Genomic DNA, 21,708 nt, shown 5'->3' on the forward strand with positions numbered 1-21,708 from the left:
TCTCCGGTTCTAATTGCAGTTAGTATGGCTGGGACACATAACTCATCCCACATTTTAAAAAAAAAGTACCAGAAAGCATCAGTTGTTCAGCTGATTTACCAATTTAAGCTTGAGCTGTTTCTAAATAACCCCTTGTGCCTTTGTTGTTGTTCAGTTGCTGTCCAACTCCCTGCGACCCCATGGATCACAACACACCAGCCCCCCCCCCCCCGTCCTCCATCGTCTCCCGGAGTTTGCCCAAATTCAGTTCATTGCGCTGATGATACCATCTAACCATCTCCTGCGCCGTCCCCTTCTCCTTTTGCCTTCTGTCTTTCCCAATATGGAGGGGGGTCTTTCTCAAGGAGTCCTCTCTTCTCATTTGGTGGCCAAAGGATTTGAGCTTCAGCTTCAGTGCCTGTCTTTCCAAAAGAGAGTCAGGATTGATTTCCTTTAGGATTGACTGACTGGATCTCCTTGCAGTCCAAGGGATTCTTCCAGCGTCTTTTCTCCAACACCCACAATTCAGAAGCATCGATTATTTAGCTTTCTCTGTGGTCCAACTCTCACAGCCATAAATCAATATCAGCCGAGGTGGCGCAGCAGTTAGAGTGCAGTACTGCAGGCCACTTTAGCTGACTGTGTTCAGCAGGTCAGCGGTTCAAATCTCACCGGCTCAAGGTTGACTCAGCCTTCCATCCTTCCGGGGTAGGTAAAATGAGGACCCAGATGGTTGGGGGCAATGTAAATATATACATACATTGCTTACTGGTGTACACCGCTTAGAGAGTGCTTGCACTTAAAGCGGTATATAAGTCTCATAAATAAATAAATAAATAAATTAGGAAAACCATGGCTTTGACCATATAGACCTTTACTCGCAAGGTGTGCCTTTAGTGGGTGGGAATTCTGAATTGCGGAGTGTTGCTACCATTCTGTCATCAGTCTTCTCTTTTTGTCACACATGCAAAGGGGAGAGAGAGAGAGAGGGAGGGAGGGAGGGGGAGAGAGAGAGAGAGAGAAAGAATGGAGAGAACAGAGAAGAGAGAGAGAAGGTAGAGAAAGAGGAGAGAGAGAGAGAGAAGAGAAGAAAGAAGAAAAGGGGAAGATAGAACACACAGAAAGAGAGGGAAAAGAGGAGAAAGAAGAAGAGAGAAAGAGAAAGAAGAGAAAGAGAAGAGAGAAGAAAGAAAAAGGGGAGAACAGAACAGAGAGAGAGACAAAAAAGAGAGAAGAAGGAAGAGAGAGGAGAGAGAAGAAAGAGAAAGGGGAGAGAACAACAGAGAGGAGAAAGGAGAGAGAGAGAGACAGAGAAGACAGAAGAAAGAGAAAGAGGGGAGAGAACAGAACAGAGAGAGAGAAAGGAGAAAGAAGGGAGACAGAAGAAAGAGAGAAGGGAAAAGAGTGAGAGAAGGAGAGAGAATGAATTTATTAAGCTGTGAATCTCTTCGTGTCTTCTCCCAGGTTCTTGCCCCTGCTGTTGAGTGGCTGGACTTCATCTCATACTTCCTTGCACCACTAGACCTAACAGATGCTGAGCCGGTGGTGCTCTATGGGAGGGAGTATTTGGAGCAGGTGTCACAACTCATCAATAACACCGACAAAAGGTATCGGAGAGACATTACATCCATCCAGTTATGACCAGGACAATGCGCGTTCCTCTGGATGGAGTCCATCTTTGCACATTGAAAAGGAAGTGTTCCGGGATGTGTGGCACAAAGATGGAGAACTTGGGTTGTTTCGTCCAGTATTTGTCAACCTTGGCAACTTTAAGATGAATAGACCTCAACACATAGCTGGCTGGGGGATTCTGGGAGTTGAAGTTCATGCGTCTTAAAGTTGCCAGGGTTGAAAAACACCGGTCTAGATGTTGCTAAATGGCAGCTCCAGCTTGGCAGCTTTTAGATGGGTGGACTTCAACACATGGCTGGCTGGGGGATTCTGGGAGTTGAAGTCCACGCGTCTTAAAGTTGCCAGGGTTGAGAAACGCTAGTCTGGATGCTGCCGAATGGCAGCTCATCTTTGAGCCAGTTAGCATAGCCAAGGATGGGAGAAGCTGAGCATCTGGAGGGCCACCACGTTCCTATAATACTGAGAGCTAGTCCATTTAAGTAATGCATGGACCACCCCATCGCCAAACATCAACACCAGCCAATTCCACTGTTCTGCGCTGAATGTTTTCAGTGTGTCGGTGACTGCTGGCAGACGGGAACCCATCTCTACCTACGTGGTGCAGAGGAGTAACAAGGAGACAGCTGGGCAGCTTTGATCTGCTCTTTCTGAACTCAGATGCCTTTGGTTGGCCATCCTGAGACCGAATGCTGAGCAGTTGGGCCTAGGCCTGATCTAGCACGGTGACTCCTGTGTTCTCACGTTGCTTGGAAAGGCAACTGGACTTCGTTTTTTTTTCTTGAAGATGCTTCGCTTCTCATCCAAGAAGCTTCTTCAGTTCTAACTGAATGTTTCAAAACTCCAGTTGCCTTTTGAAAAAAGAATCTTTCGGACTTCTCACCAATGGGTCCTCAGTTTTGAAGTCAGAAGCAAAAAAAGAGGAAGCCATGGAGTTTTCTTCCCTTCCTGCAGCTTTTAGCTTCTGGGCAACTAAGCAGTCGATGTGTTGACCAGACTTTATTTAAAAACTGGAGCCTTGAGATACCACCAGTTGTCTGTGTGGGATGGAACATGAGGGGGTTTGAAGCAGACAGATGCCAGGTACCCTGCTCAAATATAGGCCCACAGATTAGCCTGTTCTTAACACAACTTTACACCCTCTAAATCAGTGGTTCTCAACCTGTGGGTCGGGACCCCATTTGGGGTCGAACGACCATTTCACGGGGGTCGCCAAACAACGCAGTCCGCCATTTTTTTCCCCTTTTCCTTAGCTGTGCTACTCCCTTTTATTCTATTGGGTTTTAAAAGCCAATAGAATAGACTCTCTTGAATAGAGTCTAATTCTATTGGCTTTCAAAAACCAATAGGAATTGTCCAGGCTGTCTCTGCCCTGCTGAGCCCGCCAAAAGTCCCAGTCTGCAAACGGTGCTGCACCAGTTGAGTAGTCCTCGACTTAAGACCGGTTGAGTAGTCCTCGACTTACAACCGGTTGGGGGTCACGGCATTAAAAAGGTTGAGAACCACTGCTCTAAATAAACAGTTGGGGAGGCCAGGGTGATCGTTTAACTCAGTGGTTCTCAACCTTTCTAATGCTGCGACCCCATAATACAGTTCCCCATGTTGTGGTGACCCCCAACCACTTATACATCACCGGGTGCCAGGGGCGTGGCCAAAGAAAAGGGGGGGGGAAATGGCGGACAGCCTTGTTTGGCGACCCTCGTGAAATGGTCATTCGACCCCAAATGGGGTCCCGACCCACAGGTTGAGAACCACTGGTTTAACTGGTCTTGTTCTTTCTTTTTAGTGTTTTGAACAATTATATGATTTGGAATCTGATTCAGAAAACGGCTTCCAGCCTCGATCAGCGGTTTGAAACTGCCCAGGAGAAGCTATTGGAGACTTTGTACGGTACCAAGAAGGTAAGCAGATGCTTTAGAGCAGTGATTCCCAACATCAGCAGCTTTAAGATGGGTGGGCTTCAACTCCCAGAATCCCCATTCTGGCTGGGGAATTCTGGGAGTGGAAGTCTATCCGTCTTAAAGCTGCCAAGGTTGGGAAACGCTGCTTTAGAGCAGGAGTTTCCAAAAATGGTAACTTTAAGACTTGGGGACTTCAACTCCCAGAATGGAATTCTGGGAGTTGAAGTCCGCAAGTCTTACAGTTGCCAAGTTTGGAGACTGCTGTTCAGGGGAATGAAACAGACAGCTAGGAGTGCCTTTTTCTGGACAGGACCCGAAACAGCTTCCAGTTTGCAGACCAGTGGAGGTCCGTTAGCTTGGTGATCTGAAAACTAACCACTTCCAAACCGACCTGGGATTTTCTGCATGTTGGGAGGAATTTTGGGCGAGGATCCACCACTGTGTAGTCCCTTCAAAAAGCATGGATCCTTAACTCACTTGTCCTCTAAAACTCCATTGCTCTACTTTCCTTTGGGCCTCACTCTCTTTCTTTCTTTCTCTTTTTCTGGAGTCTTGCACACCGCGCTGGCAAACCTGCATTTCTAACACAGACGACACCCTGGGTTTCGCTCTGGGAGCCCTGTTTGTAAAAGCCACCTTCGACCGACACAGCAAGGAGATTGTGAGTATCTTCAGCCAGGTTGGTGAGATCCCACTCCTTTCCTTCTCTAGGTAGCCTCACCGCAAGTGCTTAGATTGAAAGCTGCCCTGTGCCTCTGTTGGACTCTCCGCTGGTGTGTTTGGAAAGCAGCAGGGAAGAAGGAGGCAGAGCTGACCTCAAGAAGGGAAGGGATAACTGTATTCTGCTCCGGGAAGTGGGGGGTGGGGTAGGGGGGTGGGGATGGGTGGGATTAAGTAGGTTAGATAAACAGAAATATTAATGTATAAAATAGGTAGAGTAATTTAGAGAGAGGTGCCGCTCGGATATTTCCCCTGAACTGTATCCAAAGAGGGATGAGAGGGGAGGAGGAAGGGATGGAAGGAAGTAGGATGGGAGGTGTAAGGACCCACCCCACTTTGCATCTTAAGAAGACAGAACTCTTGGAATGATTCTTCCAACAGGAATCCTTTATTAAGAGAAAATGGTTGCAGGCGTGCTAGACAGGACTTGGGGTTCAAGCTCTCCCATTCAAGGTTTTAAGGGGTTCCCCAGTAGTCCCACCCAATCAACCCCCCTTCCAGTGATAGTTTCAAGTATCACAATTCCACCCCCTTTCTTCTTTCTTCCGTCTGGATGGAGACTTCAGATAACTACATGAAAGGCAAATACCCTCCTTGGGTATGCTAACGCTTCGAGGTTACAATAAACACACATTCAGCATTCAGCTCTTTGAAGTGTACTGAAGGAAGTGAGGGCCATAAAGCCCCTTTGTTCTCCCCCTTCTCTCCCTCTTATGGCAGAATCCAGAGAAGGCAGAATTTGGGTTTTCTATATTTGATGATTAAAGATGAAATATAATTGGATTCTGACAGGAGGAAAGGATGAGGGGAGAGAGGTGAAGAGAGGAGAGAGGGAGGAGGGAAGTAAGGAAGGAAGGTAGAGAGGGCGGATGCAGTGGGGGGGGGGAGATGGACGAGCGACACCTAAGGTTATCTGTATGAATTTATTTCAAAGGTATTTTTTTTTATAATGTGTTGAAAGTATCAAATGTATTGAAAGATGAAAAATAAAAAAGAAGAAGGAAAGGGATAAGACAGCTCTTCCTTCAATACTTTGAAGCTCTCTAGTCCAGGGCTTTTCAACCTTTTCACCCACTGTATCACTTTTAGGATATGGCAACATCCGAGCACCACCAGTGGCCTAGCAAGGTGTCAAAAACTTGATGACCCCACCCCAAAAAGGAAAAAAAGTGATGAAGTACAGGTAGTCCTCAACTTACAACAGTTCACTTAGTGACTGTTCAAAGTTACAATGGCACTGAAAAAAGTCCCCCCCCCCAAGGCACAGCCGAGCAAGACACCTGCCTGCCCGCCCGGTGGCGCTCTTCCTCCTGTCCGAGGTTTCCATTGTTGTGAGCATTTCTGTTGAGGATTAGCAGCGGGGGGTGGGGTGGGGGTGTTTGGTTTTTATTCCCCCCGTCTGCTGAGTGGTTGCAGCAGGTTTTGGTCACTTCACAAGACCCTGGGACACTGTGACCGTCATACATATGAATCAGTTGCCAAGCATCTGAATGTAAATCACAAGACTCTGGAGATGCTGTAACATTCCAGCTGATCAGCGCTTCTTCTGGGCTCAGCAGAAGTGTCAGGACCAGCACTGAGCTCCAGCTGGAGCCTGGAGCTGATCCTGGCGCTTCCGCTGAGCCCTGACAGTCCTGCAGCTCCAGCCGTCTTTTGCTCAGGCTTATGCGGTGCTGCCACTGGTTCAGCTCATTTCCCTCCCCCGCTACCACTTTTCTAAGATGGTTGTGTACCACCTGCCAGGTGCCAATGTATCACAGGTGGTACCTGTACCACTGGTTGAAAAGCCTTGTTCTAGTACAGTGATTCTCAACCTTTTTAATGCCGCGACCCCCAACCAGTCGTAAGTCGAGGACTATTCAACTGATGCAGCACCGTTTGCAGAATGGGACTTTTGGCAGGCTCAGCAGGGCAGAGACAGCCTGGACAATTCCTATTGGCTCTTGAAAGCCAATAGAATTAGACTCTATGCAAGAGTCTATTTATCTATCTATCTTATTTATCTATTATCTCTCTATATCTATCTATCTATCTATCTATCTACCTATCTATCCATCCATCCATCCATTCATCCATCCATCCATGACTTAAGGGTAGTAATGTAAGCTTTGGCTCCCAAATGTTGATCACGTGATCATGGGGATGCCCCAAAGTGTGAAAAATGGTCATAAGTCACTTTTTCTAGTGCCATCGTAACTTCAGACAGTCACTAAATGAAAGGTTGTAAGTTGAGGACCACCCGAATTAACTCTCTCACATCCAGACCTCTTGAGATGTTTTCTTGCTTTTCTGTAAAGGAACAATAGCCAATGAATGAAAAAGAACAGTTGGGTGGTGGAATAAACTGTAGAGGCTGTTGAGATCTTTAAGCTGAGGCTGCAATAGGGAAGATACAACACCGAAGCATTGAGCTTTGAAATGATGATCAGGGGACCGGAGGCTAAAACATATAAAGAGCAGTTGCTGGAATTGGATACAGCTAGTTTAATGAAAAGAAGGACTAGGGGTGACATGATAGCAGTCTTCAGGGCTTGCCACAAAGAAGAGGGAGTCAAGCTATTCTCCAAGGCTCCTGAAGGCAGGACAAGAAGCAACGGGTGGAAACTAATCAAAGAGAGAAGCAACCTAGAACTAAGGAGAAACTTCCTGACAGTGAGAACAATCAAGCAGTGGAACAACCTGCTTCCAGAAGTGGTGAACGCTGCAACACTGGAAGTTTTTAAGAAGAGATTGGATAATCATTTGTCTGAAATGGTATAGGGCAGTGGTTCTCAACCTTTTTAATGCCGCGACCCCCAACCGGTTGTAAGTCGAGGACTACTCAACCAGTTGTAAGTCGAGGACTACTCAACTGGTGCAGCACCGTTTGCAGAACGGACTCAGCAGGGCAGAGAAAGCCTGGACAGTTCCTATTGGTTTTTGAAAGCCAATAGAATTAGACCCTATTCAAGAGAGTCTATTCTATTGACTTTCAAAAGCCAATAGAATAAAAGGGAGTAGCACAGCTAGGTTTTCCCAGTTGCAATGGATGGCTGTGAAAGTTGGACCATAAGAAAGGCTGAGCGCCAAAGAATGGAGGCCTTTGAACTCTGGTGCTGGAGAAGACTCCTGCGGGTCCCCTGGACTGTAAGGCGATCAAACCGGTCAGTCCTAGAGGAGATCAACCCCGACTGCTCTTTAGAAGGCCAGATCCTGAAATTGAAACTCAAGTACTTTGGCCACCTAATGAGAAGAAAAGACTCACTGGAGAAGAGCCTGATGCTGGGAAAGATGGAGGGCAAGAGAAGAAGGGGACGACAGAGAATAAGGTGGCTGGATGGAGTCACTGAAGCAGTAGGCTTGAGCTTAAATGGACTCCAAAAGATGGTAGAGGACAGGGAGGCCTGGAGAAATGTTGTCCATGGGGTCGCGATGGGTCGGAAACGACTTCGCAATTAGCAACAACAAAAGCACAGCTAAGGAAAAGGGGGAAAAAAATGGCGGACTGCGTTGTTTGGCGACCCCCGTGAAATGGTCGTTTGACCCCAAATGGGGTCCCGACCCACAGTTTGAGAACCACTGGTACAGGGTTTCCTATCTCAGCAGGGGGTTGGACTAGAAGACCTCCAAGGTCCCTTCCAACTCTGTTATTCTATTCTATTCTTATTGGAAATGGGTTAAATCCGTGTTTCTCAACTTTGGCTAATTGAAGATGTGTGGATTTCAACCCCCACATTTCTCCAGCCAGCCATGCTGGGAGTTCTAGTCCACACATCTTCACCTTGCCAAGATTGAGAGACCCTGGACTAGATGGGTCTCTGAGGTCATAACTCTTCGAAGGCACAAACCTGTTAGTCCTCTCCATCCTTACCTTCAGGCTGAGAACATGATTGCCGACATCCGTGCTGCCTTTGAAGACTCGCTAAACAATCTTGACTGGATGGACAAGAAGACCAAGCAAACTGCGAAGGAGAAGGTGATTCTGATATGTATTTATGTCAGGATTTGGATGCTGAGAATGGTCTTGTGGTTGTGAAACATTTGTGGAATAAACTGTACCTTTTGGGTTTTTTTTTTTTTTTTTAAAGTATTACTCCTCTGCAGGGCGTTTTGACTAATGACCATCGGTCACAATTCTTTTACCTGTACTTGCTAAATTGAAACGTTTGTTTGTTTCTTAATAATAATAATAATAATAATAATAATAATAATAATAATAATAATAATAATAATAGTAAAGTTGGAAGGGACCTTGGAGGTCATCTAGTCCAACCCCCTGCTCAGGCAGGAAACCCTACACCATTTTGGACAAATGGCTGTCCAGTCTCTTCTTAAAAACTTCCAGTGTTGGAACATTCACCGCTTCTAGAGGCAGGTTGTTCCACTGGTTAATTTTCTAACTGTCAGAAGTTTCTCCTTAGTTCTAGGTTGCTTCTCTCCTTGTTTAGTTTCCACCCGTTGCTTCTTGTCCTGCCTTCAGGGGCTTTGGAGAACAGCTTGACTCCCTCTTCTTTGGGGCAGCCCCTGAGATATTGGAATATTTGTTTGTTTATCTAGCACAGGGGTGTCAAACTCAATTTCATTGAGGGCCACATCAGCATTGCGGTTGCCTTGGGGGGGCAGGGGGGGCTATTGGGTGGGCGTGGATGGAGTGGGTATGGCCCACTGTGTGGGCGTGGCCAGCTCTACATCGTTCGTGTCAAGGGTGCCTGTGGGGGCCTGGGCAGGAGTGGGACAGATCTGAGGGTCTCTAGCAGAAGGGGGTGGGACCGGGGCAAGCGCCAAGGCATGGTCCATTTCTTCATTCCTCACAAAGGGGGACACCTCCCCAGCATGCACCCAGGGGGCGGGGCCAATATGGCAGGGGCTGGTTCCTTGTGTTTCTGGACGGCCTTGTGGAGCTAAGACTGAATGCGTTTCAGCATAGATGGCCACCACAAAATTGTACCTTGGCTCCCGGTCGGCCTGGGCCAGGGCCAAGGCAGCAGGGGCCGTTCCCTCACTGTTTCCAGGATGGCTTCGCGGGCCACATGAAACCACTTCGCGGGCTGCATCCGGCCCCCGCGGGGGCCTTGTGTTTGACATGTCTGATCTAGCAAATTAGGTCCTACTGGTTGAGCACCAGACAAGAAAGCAGGAGATCACCAGACAAGAAATCAGGAGATCACGAGCTGTCACAGCTTCCATGCCTTCCCCTTCTATTTGCCAGAAAAGGATGGCACTGGATGTCAAAATCTTAGGTTTTTTTTTTTTTTAATTTTGAGCTTCAAGCCAACTTTTGCACTCTCCTAGTCACCTAATATCATCAAATAAATAACATAAAAATACTGCTTTTGTACTGCTTCTCAGTATTCATTTTGTCTGATTCCAAGGTTATGTGGCTACTAGCTTCAAAACATGGCCTTAGCACATTTTAAGGATGGGTTGTGGGGCCCTAGGTGGTCTCTAAGCTTGGTTGTTTCCTTGCAGACATTTGATTACCCAATTAGGTAACATCATCAGTGCTAGAAAGGAGTGGTGTTTGCTCTCTGTTTATATACAACAGGGGTCTTCAAACTTGGCCCTTTTATGACTTGTGGACTTCAACTCCCAGAATTCCTCAGCCAGGCACACGTACCTGGCTGAGGAATTCTGGGAGTTGAAGTCCACAAGTCACAAAAGGGCCAAGTTTGAAGACCCCTGATATACAAGCAACTTGCCCTGCCAGTAGTATTGCTGGGAGTATTCTTGGTGGTTCCTTGATCTTGCTATTGCTTACAATTGGTTTAGTTACATTCAAATCTACAGCCTGTTTCTTTCTTTCTTTCTTTCTTTCTTTCTTTCTTTCTTTCTTTCTTTCTTTCTTTCTTTCTTTCTTTCCTTCTTCCTTCCTTCCTTCCTTCCTTCTTTCTTTCTTTCTTTTTGATTTTTTTTAAAATGTTGAGACGCTGGAAAAAAAATGCAGAGAAGAGCAACAAAGATGATTAAGGGACTGAAGGCTAAAACATATAAAGAACAGTTGTAGGAATAGGGCTTGTCTAATCTGATGAAGAGAAGGACGAGGGGTGACATGGTAGCGGTCTTACAATATGTGAGAGGCTGCCACAAAAAGGGGGAGGAGTCAAGCTCTTCTCCAAAGCAACAGAAGGCAGAACAAGAAGCAATGGATGGAAGCTAATCAAGGAGAGAATCCATCTAGAAAATAAGTGACATTTCCTAACGCTTGGAACAATTAATCAGCGGAGCAACTTGCCTCCAGAAGTTGTGGGTGCTCCAACACTGGAGGTTTTTAAGAGACTGGGTGGCCATTTGGCCATTTGCCTGAGCAGGGTGTTGGACTAGAAGACCTCCAAGGAACCTTCCAACTCTTGTTATTCTGAAATTCCTCTTCATTGGGGTTCCTTGCATTCTTGCAAACGGAGAGTCTCAGAAAGCCAGCCGTGTGATGCAGCTGCCAAAAAGGCCAACACAGCTAGGCTGCATTAACAGAGGGATAGAATCAAGATGACGTGAAGTGTTAATACCACTTTACAATGCCTTGGTAAGGCCACACTTGGAATACTGCATCCAGTTTTGATCACCACAATGTAAACAAGATGTTGAGACTCTAGAAAGAGTGCAGAGAAGAGCAACAAAGATGATTAGGGGACTGGAGGCTAAAGCATATAAGGAAAGGCTGCTGGAATTGGTATGTCTAGTTTAATGAAGAGAAGGACGAGGGGGGGGGAGACATGGTATCAATGTTCCAATATCTCAGGGGTTGCCCCAGAGAAGAGGGAGTCAAGCTATTCTCCAAAGCACCTGAAGGCAGGACAAGAAGCAACAGATGGAAACTAATCAAGGAGAAAAGCAAGGGGGACCTTGGAGGTCATCTAGTCCAACTCCCTGCTCGAGCAAGAGAACCTAGTCTAATGAAGAAAAGGACAAGGGCTGACCAGATAGCAGAGTTCCAATATCTCAGGGGCTGCCCCAAAGAAGAGGGAGTCAAGCTACTCTCCAAAGCGCCTGAAGGCAGGACAAGAAGCAACGGATGGAAACTAACCAAGGAGAGAAGCAACCTAGAACTAAGGAGAAACTTCCTGACAGTGAGAACAATTAACCAGTGGAACAACCTGCCTCCAGAAGCGGTGAATGCTCCAACACTGCAAGTTTTTAAGAAGAGACTGGCCAGCCATTTGTCCGAAATGGTATAGGTTTCCTGCCTGAACAGGGGGTTGGACTAGATGACCTCCAAGGTCCCTTCCAACTTTGTTATTATTATTATTGTTGTTGTTGTTATGTGCTTTTCTTTTCTATATAGGCTGATGCCATCTATGACATGATTGGCTTCCCTGAGTTCATCCTCGACAACAAGGAGTTGGATGATGTCTATGATGGGGTGAGAACCTAAGACAGCAGCTCGAAAGGCATGGAAATTGTTCAGGGCCTGGTTGGCTCAGAGAAACAAGGGAAGCTGATCCAGTTTTCCTTGGCGTGATACCGCGGGTTCAAACATTGGGTCAAATGTGGTTGATTCAGCTTGTTGCTTCGTATACTGTGTGTGAAGCCAGGCTTTGTAGCTTGTTCACCGTTGCATGCCTTAAGGGTGATTTTGCACCATGCAGAAGACTAAACTCTAAAATGGTTTGGGGTTAGTTTGTAGATCAGCGTGTTGTAAGAAAACAGCTAACTGCAGGGATGTCCAATCTCAGCCACTTTAAGACGTGTGGACTTCAACTCCCAGAATTCCTCAGCCAGCAATATTGGCTGTGGAATTCTGGGAGTTGAAGTCCACACGTCTTAAAGTGACCAAGGTTGGAGACCCCTGAGCTATTGTTTTAGCAAGCTGCACGGACCAAGCCATCTTCTGACCCATTTCTTAAGGCCAAGATGACGTGTGAATAATTTGTGCTTTTTTCTTCAGATTGTATTAACTGGAAACGCTAGATTTTCTGCATGAAAGGTACGTTATTATCCCCACTGCAAGGCTGAAATGTGTTTCTTTCGTCTTCTTCTTTCCAGTATGAGGTCTCGGAAGACTCTTTCTTTCAGAACATGTTGAATTTCTACAACTTCTCTGCCAGGTTTATGGCAGACCAACTGAGGAAGCCTCCCAACCGAGACCAGTAAGGATTCCCTTTCCCCCAATCAAGGCATAAGATAGAGTTAGGAAGTGGGGATGAATGCCCTCACTTTGACACAAAAATGCAAGAGGAAGAGGTAGACGACCCCTAGGTCAAAATCCAACACAGAAGTCAATAGTAAGACCAGGATTCAAGAAAAAGTTCCAGGATCTGTATTAAGATTCAGAGAACTAGACACTCAAGCTTGAATAAAGTCCTGGCAGAAGTGAATGAGTTAGTTCGTTTGTTCATTCATTTGTTTGTTTGTTTGTTTGTTTGTTCGTTCGTTCATTTGTTTGTTTGTTCGTTCATTCATTCAATCAATCAAAGTCTATCAATCTATCAATATGCTGTCCTTCTCACTATCCAGATTACTAAGTTAGTGAGATCCTTCCTTCCTTCCTTCCTTCCTTCCTTCCTTCCTTCCTTCCTTCCTTCCTTCCTTCCTTCCTTCCTTCCTTCCTTCCTTCCTTCCTTCCGGTGTCCATATCATTATCCAGACTACTAGGTTAGTCCCAACTAGGGTTGCATTCATGACGTAGAGCAGTGGTTCTCAACCTGTGGGTCGGGACCCCATTTGGGGTCGAACGACCATTTCACGTGGGTCGCCAAACAATGCAGTCCGCCATTTTTTCCCCCTTTTCCTTAGCTGTGCTACTCCCTTTTATTCTATTGGCTTTCGAAAGCCAATAGAATAGACTCTCTTGAATAGAGTCTAATTCTATTGGCTTTCAAAAGCCAACAGGAATTGTCCAGGCTGTCTCTGCCCTGCTGAGCCCCCAAAAGTCCCATTCTGCAAACGGTGCTGCACCAGTTAAGTAGTCCTCGACTTACGACCAGTTGAGTAGTCCTCGACTTACGACCGGTTGCGGGTCGCGGCATTAAAAAGGTTGAGAACCACTGACGTAGAGAAAAGCGACACTGATTTTATTTCAGCACCCATGACTCCTGGACAGAGGCTTTTACTCCAGAAGTCTCCATGAAAGCCAGCTGGATGATTTGGGGCCAATCACCAGGAGATTATGAATTCTAGTCCCACCTTAGGCACGGAAGCTCGCTGGGTGACTTTGGGCCAGTCACCAGGAGATTATGAATTCTAATCCTACCTTAGGCTTCAAAGCTGTCTGGATGAGTTTAGGCCAATCACCAGGAGGCCGTGAGTTCTAGTCCCACCTTAGGCACGAAAGCCGGCTGGAGGAGTTTGGGCCAGTCCCTCTCTTTGAGCCCATCCCACCCAACAGGGTCGTTGTTTATGGGGAGAGGAGGAAGGAGTATTAGGTATGTTCTCCGCCTTAAGCTATTTATCCAGTAATAAAGGTGGGATAGAAATCTAATAAACAAATAAAAATAATACATGTAGACAGTTAGCAGATTCCGTCGGGACTTTAAGTCTAACCCAGTGGTTCTCAACTTGTGGGTCAGGACCCCATTTGGGATTGAACGACCATTTCACGCGGGTCGCCAAACAATGCAGTCCACCATTTTTCCCCCCTTTTCCTTAGCTGTGCTACTCCCTTTTATTCTATTGGCTTTTGAAAGCCAATAGAATAGACTCTCTTGAATAGAGTCTAACTCTATTGGCTTTCAAAAGCCAATAGGAATTGTCCAGGCTGTCTCTGCCCTGCTGAGCCTGCCAAAAGTCTCATTCTGCAAACGGTGCTGCACCAGTTGAGTAGTCCTCGACTTACGACCGGTTGAGTAGTCCTCGACTTACGACCGGTTGGGTCGCGGCATTAAAAAGGTTGAGAACCACTGGTCTAACCCCTTTTTAAGATGCAAATGATGAAGGAGTTTGGTGTGTCCCCTCTACCCAAGAATAAGGCCAGGCTTTTAAAGAAGAACCGGCATTAAGATGTCCTCCAGAGACACTTCACAGTTTTGCTAAGCGTAGGTCTGCCTAAACAGGGCCGGCTGCCTCAATTGCTGATGGTGTTTTGTGGTGCTTTTCCAGGTGGAGCATGACCCCCCAGACCGTCAATGCTTACTATTTGCCTACCAAGAATGGCATCGTCTTTCCTGCGGGCATCCTCCAGGCTCCGTTCTATGCTCACAACCATCCCAAGTGCGTCTGGGTGCGCTGGTGATGGGTGGGAAGAAGAGACTTGGGGCACAGTAGTGTACAGGCAGGCTCAGTTCGATCCTTCTGATTAAATGCTCAGGTTGCAGAGAAGCAACATGGTACGTGCACAGGAAGGTGGGTTCAAAACGTTAATATGAGTCTGATATGAAGGTAATGTGCAGGTCTTCCTTCCCTGTTATAGAATGTCCAGATTAGAGTAAGATTTTTTTTTCTAAGATCTAAAATCATCATCTTTTATACCAGTGGTTCTCAACCTGTGGGTCGGGACCCCATTTGGGGTCGAACGACCATTTCACGGGGGTCGCCAAACAACGCAGTCTGCCATTTTTTTCCCCTTTTCCTTAGCTGTGTTACTCCCTTTTATTCTATTGGCTTTTGAAAGCCAATAGAATAGACTCTCTTGAATAGAGTCTAATTCTATTGGCTTTCAAAGGCCAATAGGAATTGTCCAGGCTGTCTCTGCCCTGCTGATCCCGCCAAAAGTCCCATTCTGCAAACGGTGCTGCACCAGTTGAGTAGTCCTCGACTTACGACCGGTTGAGTAGTCCTCGATTTATGACCGGTTGGGGGGGTCACGGCATTAAAAAGGTTGAGAACCACTGTTTTATACAGTGGATTTTTTTTATGGAGAATCTAGGAATTGGTGCAATTTATGTAATAGATAAATCAATTGTCCCCGTGCGTGCTTTGCATTTTGGACCAAGTTGTAGCTTCCAAGTTGTCTCCAAGGGCCGCACCAGGCAGAGCGCATTGTAGTAATCCAGATAGGAAGTGACCAAGGCACGAGTGACCTTGAGCCAAACGTTTGTTGCAATATGTTTGGGGTTCTGGGTCTTAACGTGCCTTATTTAAAAGCTTTGCCCTTTTCAGCTGTCTTTGATAGTCAACGCCTGACCTATTGCTTTACATGTTTTGTTTCCTTTTCTCTCTTGAGGGCCCTCAACTTTGGAGGCATCGGCGTTGTGATGGGGCATGAGCTCACCCACGCTTTCGATGATCAAGGTAACAGCCAGTTATTCCACCTGGGGCTTGGATGCTTGCAGCTCACCTTCGCCTTTACCTTCTCTAAATGTTGTTGTTGTTAGTTGCGAAGTCGTGTCCGACCCATCGCGACCCCATGGACGACGTTCCTCCAGGCCTTCCTGTCCTCTACCATCTTCTGGAGTCCATTTAAGCTCACGCCTACTGCTTCAGGGACTCCATCCAGCTGCCTCATTCTCTGTCGTCCCCTTCTTCTCTTGCCCTCCATCTTTCCCAGCACTAGGCCCTTCTCTAGTGAGTCCTTCCTTCTTATTAGGTGGCCAAAGTACTTGAGTTTCAACTTCAGGATCTGGCCTTCTAAAGAGCAGTTGGGGTTGATCTCCTCTAGGACTGAGCGGTTTGATCACCTTGCAGTCCAAGGGACTCACAGGAGTCTTCTCTAGCACCATAGTTCAAAGGCCTCCATTCTTTGGCGCTCAGCCTTTCTTATGGTCCAACTTTCACAGCCATCCATTGCAACTGGGAAAACCATGGCCTGGACTATACGCACTTTTGTTGGCAGGGTGATGTCTCTGCTTTTCAGAATGCTGTCTAGATTTGCCATAGCTTCCCTCCCCAGGAGCAAGCGTCTTTTAATTTCTTGGCTGCAGTCCCCATCTGCGGTGATCTTGGAGCCCAGGAAGATAAAATCTGTCACTACCTCCATTTCTTCCCCATCTATTTGCCAGGAATTGAGAGGACTGGATGCCATGATTTTGTGGCCTTTAGGTCCATCAACAGACCATGAGAAGCTAACAAGCACCTCTGTTGATCTTGTGGATTTGAAGCTTCTTCTTTTTCTTCTTCTTCTGATGTTCTCCCCGTTCTGTAACACTTCAAAACGCCTTATGGGTGGTCCTCAACGTACGACCACAACTGAGCCTCAAATTTCAATTGATAAGCGAGACAGTGGCTCAGGGAGTCTTGCCCCATTTTGCGACCTCTCTTGCCACGGTTGTTAAGTGAATCGCTGCCCTTGTTAAGTTAGTAACGTCGCGGTTAAGGGAATCTGGCTTCCCCTGTTGACTGTTTGTCAGAAGGTCGCAAAAGGGGATCCCACGACGCCGAGACACTGCAGCTATCATAAATAGGAGTCCGTTGCCAAGCATCTGAATTTTGATCACGTGATGCTGCAATGGTCATACATGTGGAAAATGGTCATAAGTCACTTTTTCCAGTGGCATTTCATCCCCATTACCTTGCACATTTTTTCGCCTAATCAAAGAGCTTCTACACACCCCTACTCATCAAAACACCGTCTTCTGCAATGGCACAGGATCCCTATACAGGCAGTCCTTGACTTAGAACAGTGATGGCGAACCTTTTAGAGACCGAGTGCCCAAACTGCAACCCAAAACCCACTTATTTATCGCCGGGTGCCAGGTGGGCGTGGCCCACTGGGTGGGCGTGGCTGTGGTGGTCATAGCATATTGGGTGGATGTGGCCAAGGTGGGCGTGATCACCTCAATGTTACTCGTGGGGAGGGCGCCTATGGGAGCGGGGCAGGGTTGGGGGGGATCCAGGGGGTCTCTGGCAGGTGGGGCGGTGGGAAGAAGGCTCGTCCTGTGGGGAGAGGTGAGGTGAGGCAAGGCGGGGGTGCCACAATCACAGGGCAAGGTGAGGCAGGGGCCGGGGCAGCTGTTGCCTGACACCATCGGCCCCTGCAAACAGAGGCCAGCAAGCGCATCCGGCCACGTGGGACCTCGGCGAGTTGAAGAGGGATGGTTGCCATCTCTGGGGCATGGCGCGCGTGCCCACAGAGAGGGCTCTGAGTGCCGCCTATGGCACGCGTGCCCTAGGTTCGCCACCACTGACTTAGAACAATTCATTTAGTGAATCCTGGAAAACAGCGGCTTAGGCAGCCTTCGAATTGCAAGCAAAATTGGGACCAAAAATTTCCATCGCTAAGCAAGGCGGTTATTAAAGGAATTGTGCCTGATTTTATGGCCTTCCTTACCATGGGTTGTTAAGCAAATCACTGCTGTTCAGTGAATCGTGTGGTCGTTAAGCGAATCTGGATTCCTTCCATTGACTTTGCTGGCCGGAAGCCTACTGGGCAGGTCGCAGATGGCGATCGTGTGAACCTGGGACATTGCAACCGTTGTGAATTTACACTGTTGCTAAGTGCCTCAATTTCGATCATATGACTGTAGGGATGTTGTGTTGGTCATAAGTGTGAGGACTGGCTGTAAGTCATTTTTTGCAGCGCCATTGTAACTTTGAATGATCACTAAAGAGTACAGAGAAGAGCAAGTCCTTTGGGATTGGGCGGCATATAAATAAATTAAATAAATAAATAAATAAATAAACAAAGATGATTAGGGGACTGGAGGCATATAAGGAACTGCTGCTGGAGTTGGGTATGTCTAGTTTAATGAAGAGAAGGACGAGGGGGGACACGATAGCAGTCTTCCAGTATCTCAGGGGCTGCCCCAAAGAAGAGGGAGTTAAGCTATTCTCCAAGGCGCCTGAAGGAAGGACAAGAAGCAACAGATGGAAACTAAGCAAGGAGAGAAGCAGCCTAGAACTAAGGAGAAATTTCCTGATAGTTAGAACAATTAACCAATGGAACAACCTGCCTCCAGAAGCAGTGAGTGCTCCAACACTGGAAGTTTTTACGAAGAGAATGGACAGCCATTTGTCCAAAATGGTGAAGGGTTTCCTGCCTGAGCAGCGGGTTGAACTTGATGACCTCCAAAGTCCCTTCCAACTTTATTATTATTATCGATCATCGCACAGTCAGCCAGATGTTCAGACTGGATTTGGCATTTTGTCTACCTATCGAGTCCTTACCCAGGACCTGGATAGGCAGATGTGGATGTTTGATGGTATTACAGATATCGTCGCAGGATGGAAGCAGTTCCTAATAAGGCTGCCTTTTGCAATTGACTAATAGCGAATTTGTCAATGCCAATGGTGTTCAAGTGGTGCTCCAGTTGTTTTGGGATTGCACCCAAGGAGCCTATTACTATTGGTACCACCCTTGCTTGCTTTTGCCACAGTCTTTCTATTTCTATTTGTAGGTCTTTGTATTTTGTTATCTTCTCCAGTTCTTTCTCTTCTATTCTGCTATCTCCAGGCACTGCCACGTCCACTATCCAGACTTTTTTGTCTTTCTTATCGACAATTGTTAAGTCTGGGGTGTTATGTTGCAGGTGTTTGTCTGTTTGAATTCTGAAGTCCCAGAGCAGTTTAATTTGATCATTTTCTATGACTTTCTCTATTTTATGATCCCACCAGTTTTGCTTACAGGCAAATGATATTTTTTGCAGATCTTCCAATGCACCATTGTTGCTACTTTGTCATGCCGCTGCTTGTAATCAGTCTGTGCAATCTTCTTGCAACAGCTTACCAAGTGGTCCACTGTTTCTTCAGCTTCTTTGCATATGCGGCACTTACTGTCTGTTGCTGTCTTCTCAATTTTGACTTTGTATGCATTTGTCCTTAAGGCTTGGTCTTGTGCAGCCAGAATTAGTCCCCCGGTCTCTTTCTTCAATTTTCCTGCTCTTAGCCATTGCCAGGTTTTATTATTATCTGCTTTCCCAGCTATTTTTTCCATGTATTGGCCATGTAGTGCTTTGTCTTCCCATGCCTCTATTCTGTTCTTCATTTGGTCTTTCTTGTAGGCCAGTTTGGTCTCTCCAGTAGTTAGTAAGCCTTCCTGATATACTAATTATTATTATTATTATTGTTGTTGTTGTTGTTGTTGTTATTATTATTATATGAATTGTTGGAAGTCAAGGCCTACCTGTATTTAGAACTAGTGAACATGTCTCTTCCTCCAAAACTTCTGAAGTTATCACAGGAGGAAGAACATCCACTTTGCTGTTATTAAAACTATATGCTATACAGGTAGTCTTATAACCATTCATGTAATGACCGTTCAATGTTACAATGACACTGAAAATGGTGACCTATGACCAGTTTTCACACTTAGGACCATTGCACTGTCTCTATGGTCACCTGATCAAAATTCAGACGCTTAGCAACTGGATCATATTTGTGATGGTTGCAGTGTCCTGAGTTCATGTGATCACTTCTGACAAGTAAGCCAGTGTGAGGAAGCCATTTTCACTTAACAACGGTGTTACTCATTTAGCATCTGTAGTGATTCACTTAAGAACTGGGGCAACAAAAAAGTTTGTAAAATGGAGCAAGGCCCACTTAACAACTGTCTCGCTTAGCATCAGAAACTGCGGGCTCAGTTGTGGTCATAAGTCGAGAACTACCTGTACTAGATGGATACTCTGGTCCAACAAAACAATTTTACTCCTTCCAGGCCGAGAGTATGACAAAGAAGGTAACCTGCGTCCTTGGTGGCAAAATTCATCCCTTGAAGCCTTCAAGAACCGGACGGAATGCATGGAGGAACAATATAGCAAATACCTCGTCAACGGAGAGCATGTCAACGGCAAACAGACGTTGGGGGAGAACATTGCTGACAACGGGGGTCTGAAAGCCGCTTACAACGTGAGTAAGCCCTGGGGAAAAATGGTCCACCCCACCAGAACACATAGTGCAGCACGGGGAGCAATCAGGTGAACCTCAAAATGTCTTCAACTGAGGTCCCAATTCCTGGAGGGAAGGGGAAGGATTCGCACACTTCCCGAACCTCAGAGTACAGATGTCCCTGTTGTTGGTTTTACAGGCTTACAAATCTTGGCTGAAGAAGAACGGGGAGGAGAAACACCTCCCCTCCGTGGGCCTTACGAGTCACCAGCTCTTCTTTTTAGGATTTGCACAGGTAAGCACATCGGGATGTTTTTGCTCTCCCTACTTTCTGTGCCCATTTTCCGGACCAGAGTCTTAAACCTGGTGCCTTCCTGTTAACCCTTTAGCCAGGACTAAAGACCAGAGGTAGCACCATGGATGATGAGGATGATGTTATCCACCATCTAACCAAGCGAGTGGTCAGAGGAAGCCACTGAAACTCATTGGTAGTCTCACATTGCAGTGAACAAAGACATACATTCAATTTTGCTCCTACTCAGATTGTTGGCCGAGCAGGCACAATAACAGTCAGGGAAATAAATGATTGAAGCCTGGGAAATGGCCCCTTGTCAGTCAACGGGAGTGTGGATTTACCACCAGCTTATCAGGTACTCAGGAGCCAATTGCCCGCCATTAACACACCAATCAGCCAATAGAAGGCACCACATAAATAGGATGCACAGAATAGCCCAAAGCACTCATTCCAGTAGAGAGAAGTTCCCTGAGGATGGGCTCCAGCACGAGTCCAAAAGCTCAGAAGACTAAACCTCTGGTCCCAGTGACTGACCCAGACTGGATCTTGCAATATTATCCTGGATCCTGCAATATTGCCTTCGTGTGTGATGGGGCATCCATTCAGTCATGCCCGACTCTTGGCAATATTATGGGCAAGGTCTCTCCACATTTTCCGATCTTTCACTACTACTTTGAGTGGTTCTTTGCTCTGGCTGGTATCAGCAATAATAATAATAATATAGTAATAAAGTTGGAAGGGACCTTGGAGGTCATCTAATCTAACTCCCTGCTCAGGCAGGAAACCCTATACCATATAATAATAATAATAATAGTAGTAGTAGTAGTAGTAGTAGTAGTAGTAGTAGTAGTAAAGTTGGAAGGGACCTTGGAGGGTATCTAGTCCAACCCCCTGCTCAGGCAGGAAACCCTATACCATATAATAATAATAATAGTAGTAGTAGTAGTAGTAGTAGTAGTAGTAGTAGTAGTAAAGTTGGAAGGGACCTTGGAGGGTATCTAGTCCAACCCCCTGCTCAGGCAGGAAACCCTACACCATTTCAGACAAAGGGCTGTCTAGTCTCTTCTTAAAAACTTCCAGTGTTGGAGCATTCACCGCTTCTGGAGGCAGGTTGTTCCACTGATTAATTGTTCTCACTGTCAGAAAGTTTCTCCTTAGTTCTAGGTTACTTCTCTCCTTGATTAGTTTCCACCCGTTGCTTCTTGTCCTGCCTTCAGGGGCTTTGGGGAATAGCTTGACTACCTCTTCTTTGTGGCAGCCCCTGAGATATTGGAACATTGCTATCATGTCCCCCCTTGTCCTTCCCTTCATTAAACTAGACATACCCAATTCCAGCAACCGTTCCTTATATGTTTTAGCCTCCAGTCCCCTGATCATCTTTGTTGCTCTTTTCTTTTTAGAATCTCAACATCTTTTTTGCATCATGGTGACCAAAACTAGATGCAGTATTCCAAGTGTGGCCTCACCAAGGCTTTGTAAAGTGGTATTAGTATTTCACGTGATCTTGATTCTATCCCTCTGTTAATGCAGCCTAGCACTGTGTTGGCTTTTTTGGCAGCTGCAGCACACTGCTGG

The 21,708-nt window shown here is 46.4% G+C and overlaps 1 protein-coding gene across 2 annotated transcripts in view; it reads left to right on the forward strand.

Moving 5' to 3' along the window:
- ECE2 (endothelin converting enzyme 2) overlaps positions 1–21,708 on the forward strand; it is a 78,191-nt gene that overhangs the window by 49,766 nt on the left and 6,717 nt on the right. For both annotated transcript variants that reach the window (XM_039322532.1, XM_039322531.1), the window contains exons 9-18: positions 1,444–1,586; positions 3,395–3,509; positions 4,060–4,170; positions 8,086–8,184; positions 11,488–11,565; positions 12,189–12,292; positions 14,241–14,351; positions 15,304–15,371; positions 19,669–19,859; positions 20,038–20,133. In XM_039322532.1, coding sequence (XP_039178466.1) covers positions 1,444–1,586; positions 3,395–3,509; positions 4,060–4,170; positions 8,086–8,184; positions 11,488–11,565; positions 12,189–12,292; positions 14,241–14,351; positions 15,304–15,371; positions 19,669–19,859; positions 20,038–20,133 — 1,116 coding nt within the window. The remainder of the gene's footprint in view (positions 1–1,443; positions 1,587–3,394; positions 3,510–4,059; positions 4,171–8,085; positions 8,185–11,487; positions 11,566–12,188; positions 12,293–14,240; positions 14,352–15,303; positions 15,372–19,668; positions 19,860–20,037; positions 20,134–21,708) is intronic.

The sequence above is a fragment of the Crotalus tigris genome, unplaced genomic scaffold (assembly GCF_016545835.1).
Source record: "Crotalus tigris isolate CLP2741 ecotype Arizona unplaced genomic scaffold, ASM1654583v1 scf7180000024116.2146003, whole genome shotgun sequence".
NCBI classification, from domain to species: Eukaryota; Metazoa; Chordata; class Lepidosauria; order Squamata; family Viperidae; genus Crotalus; species Crotalus tigris.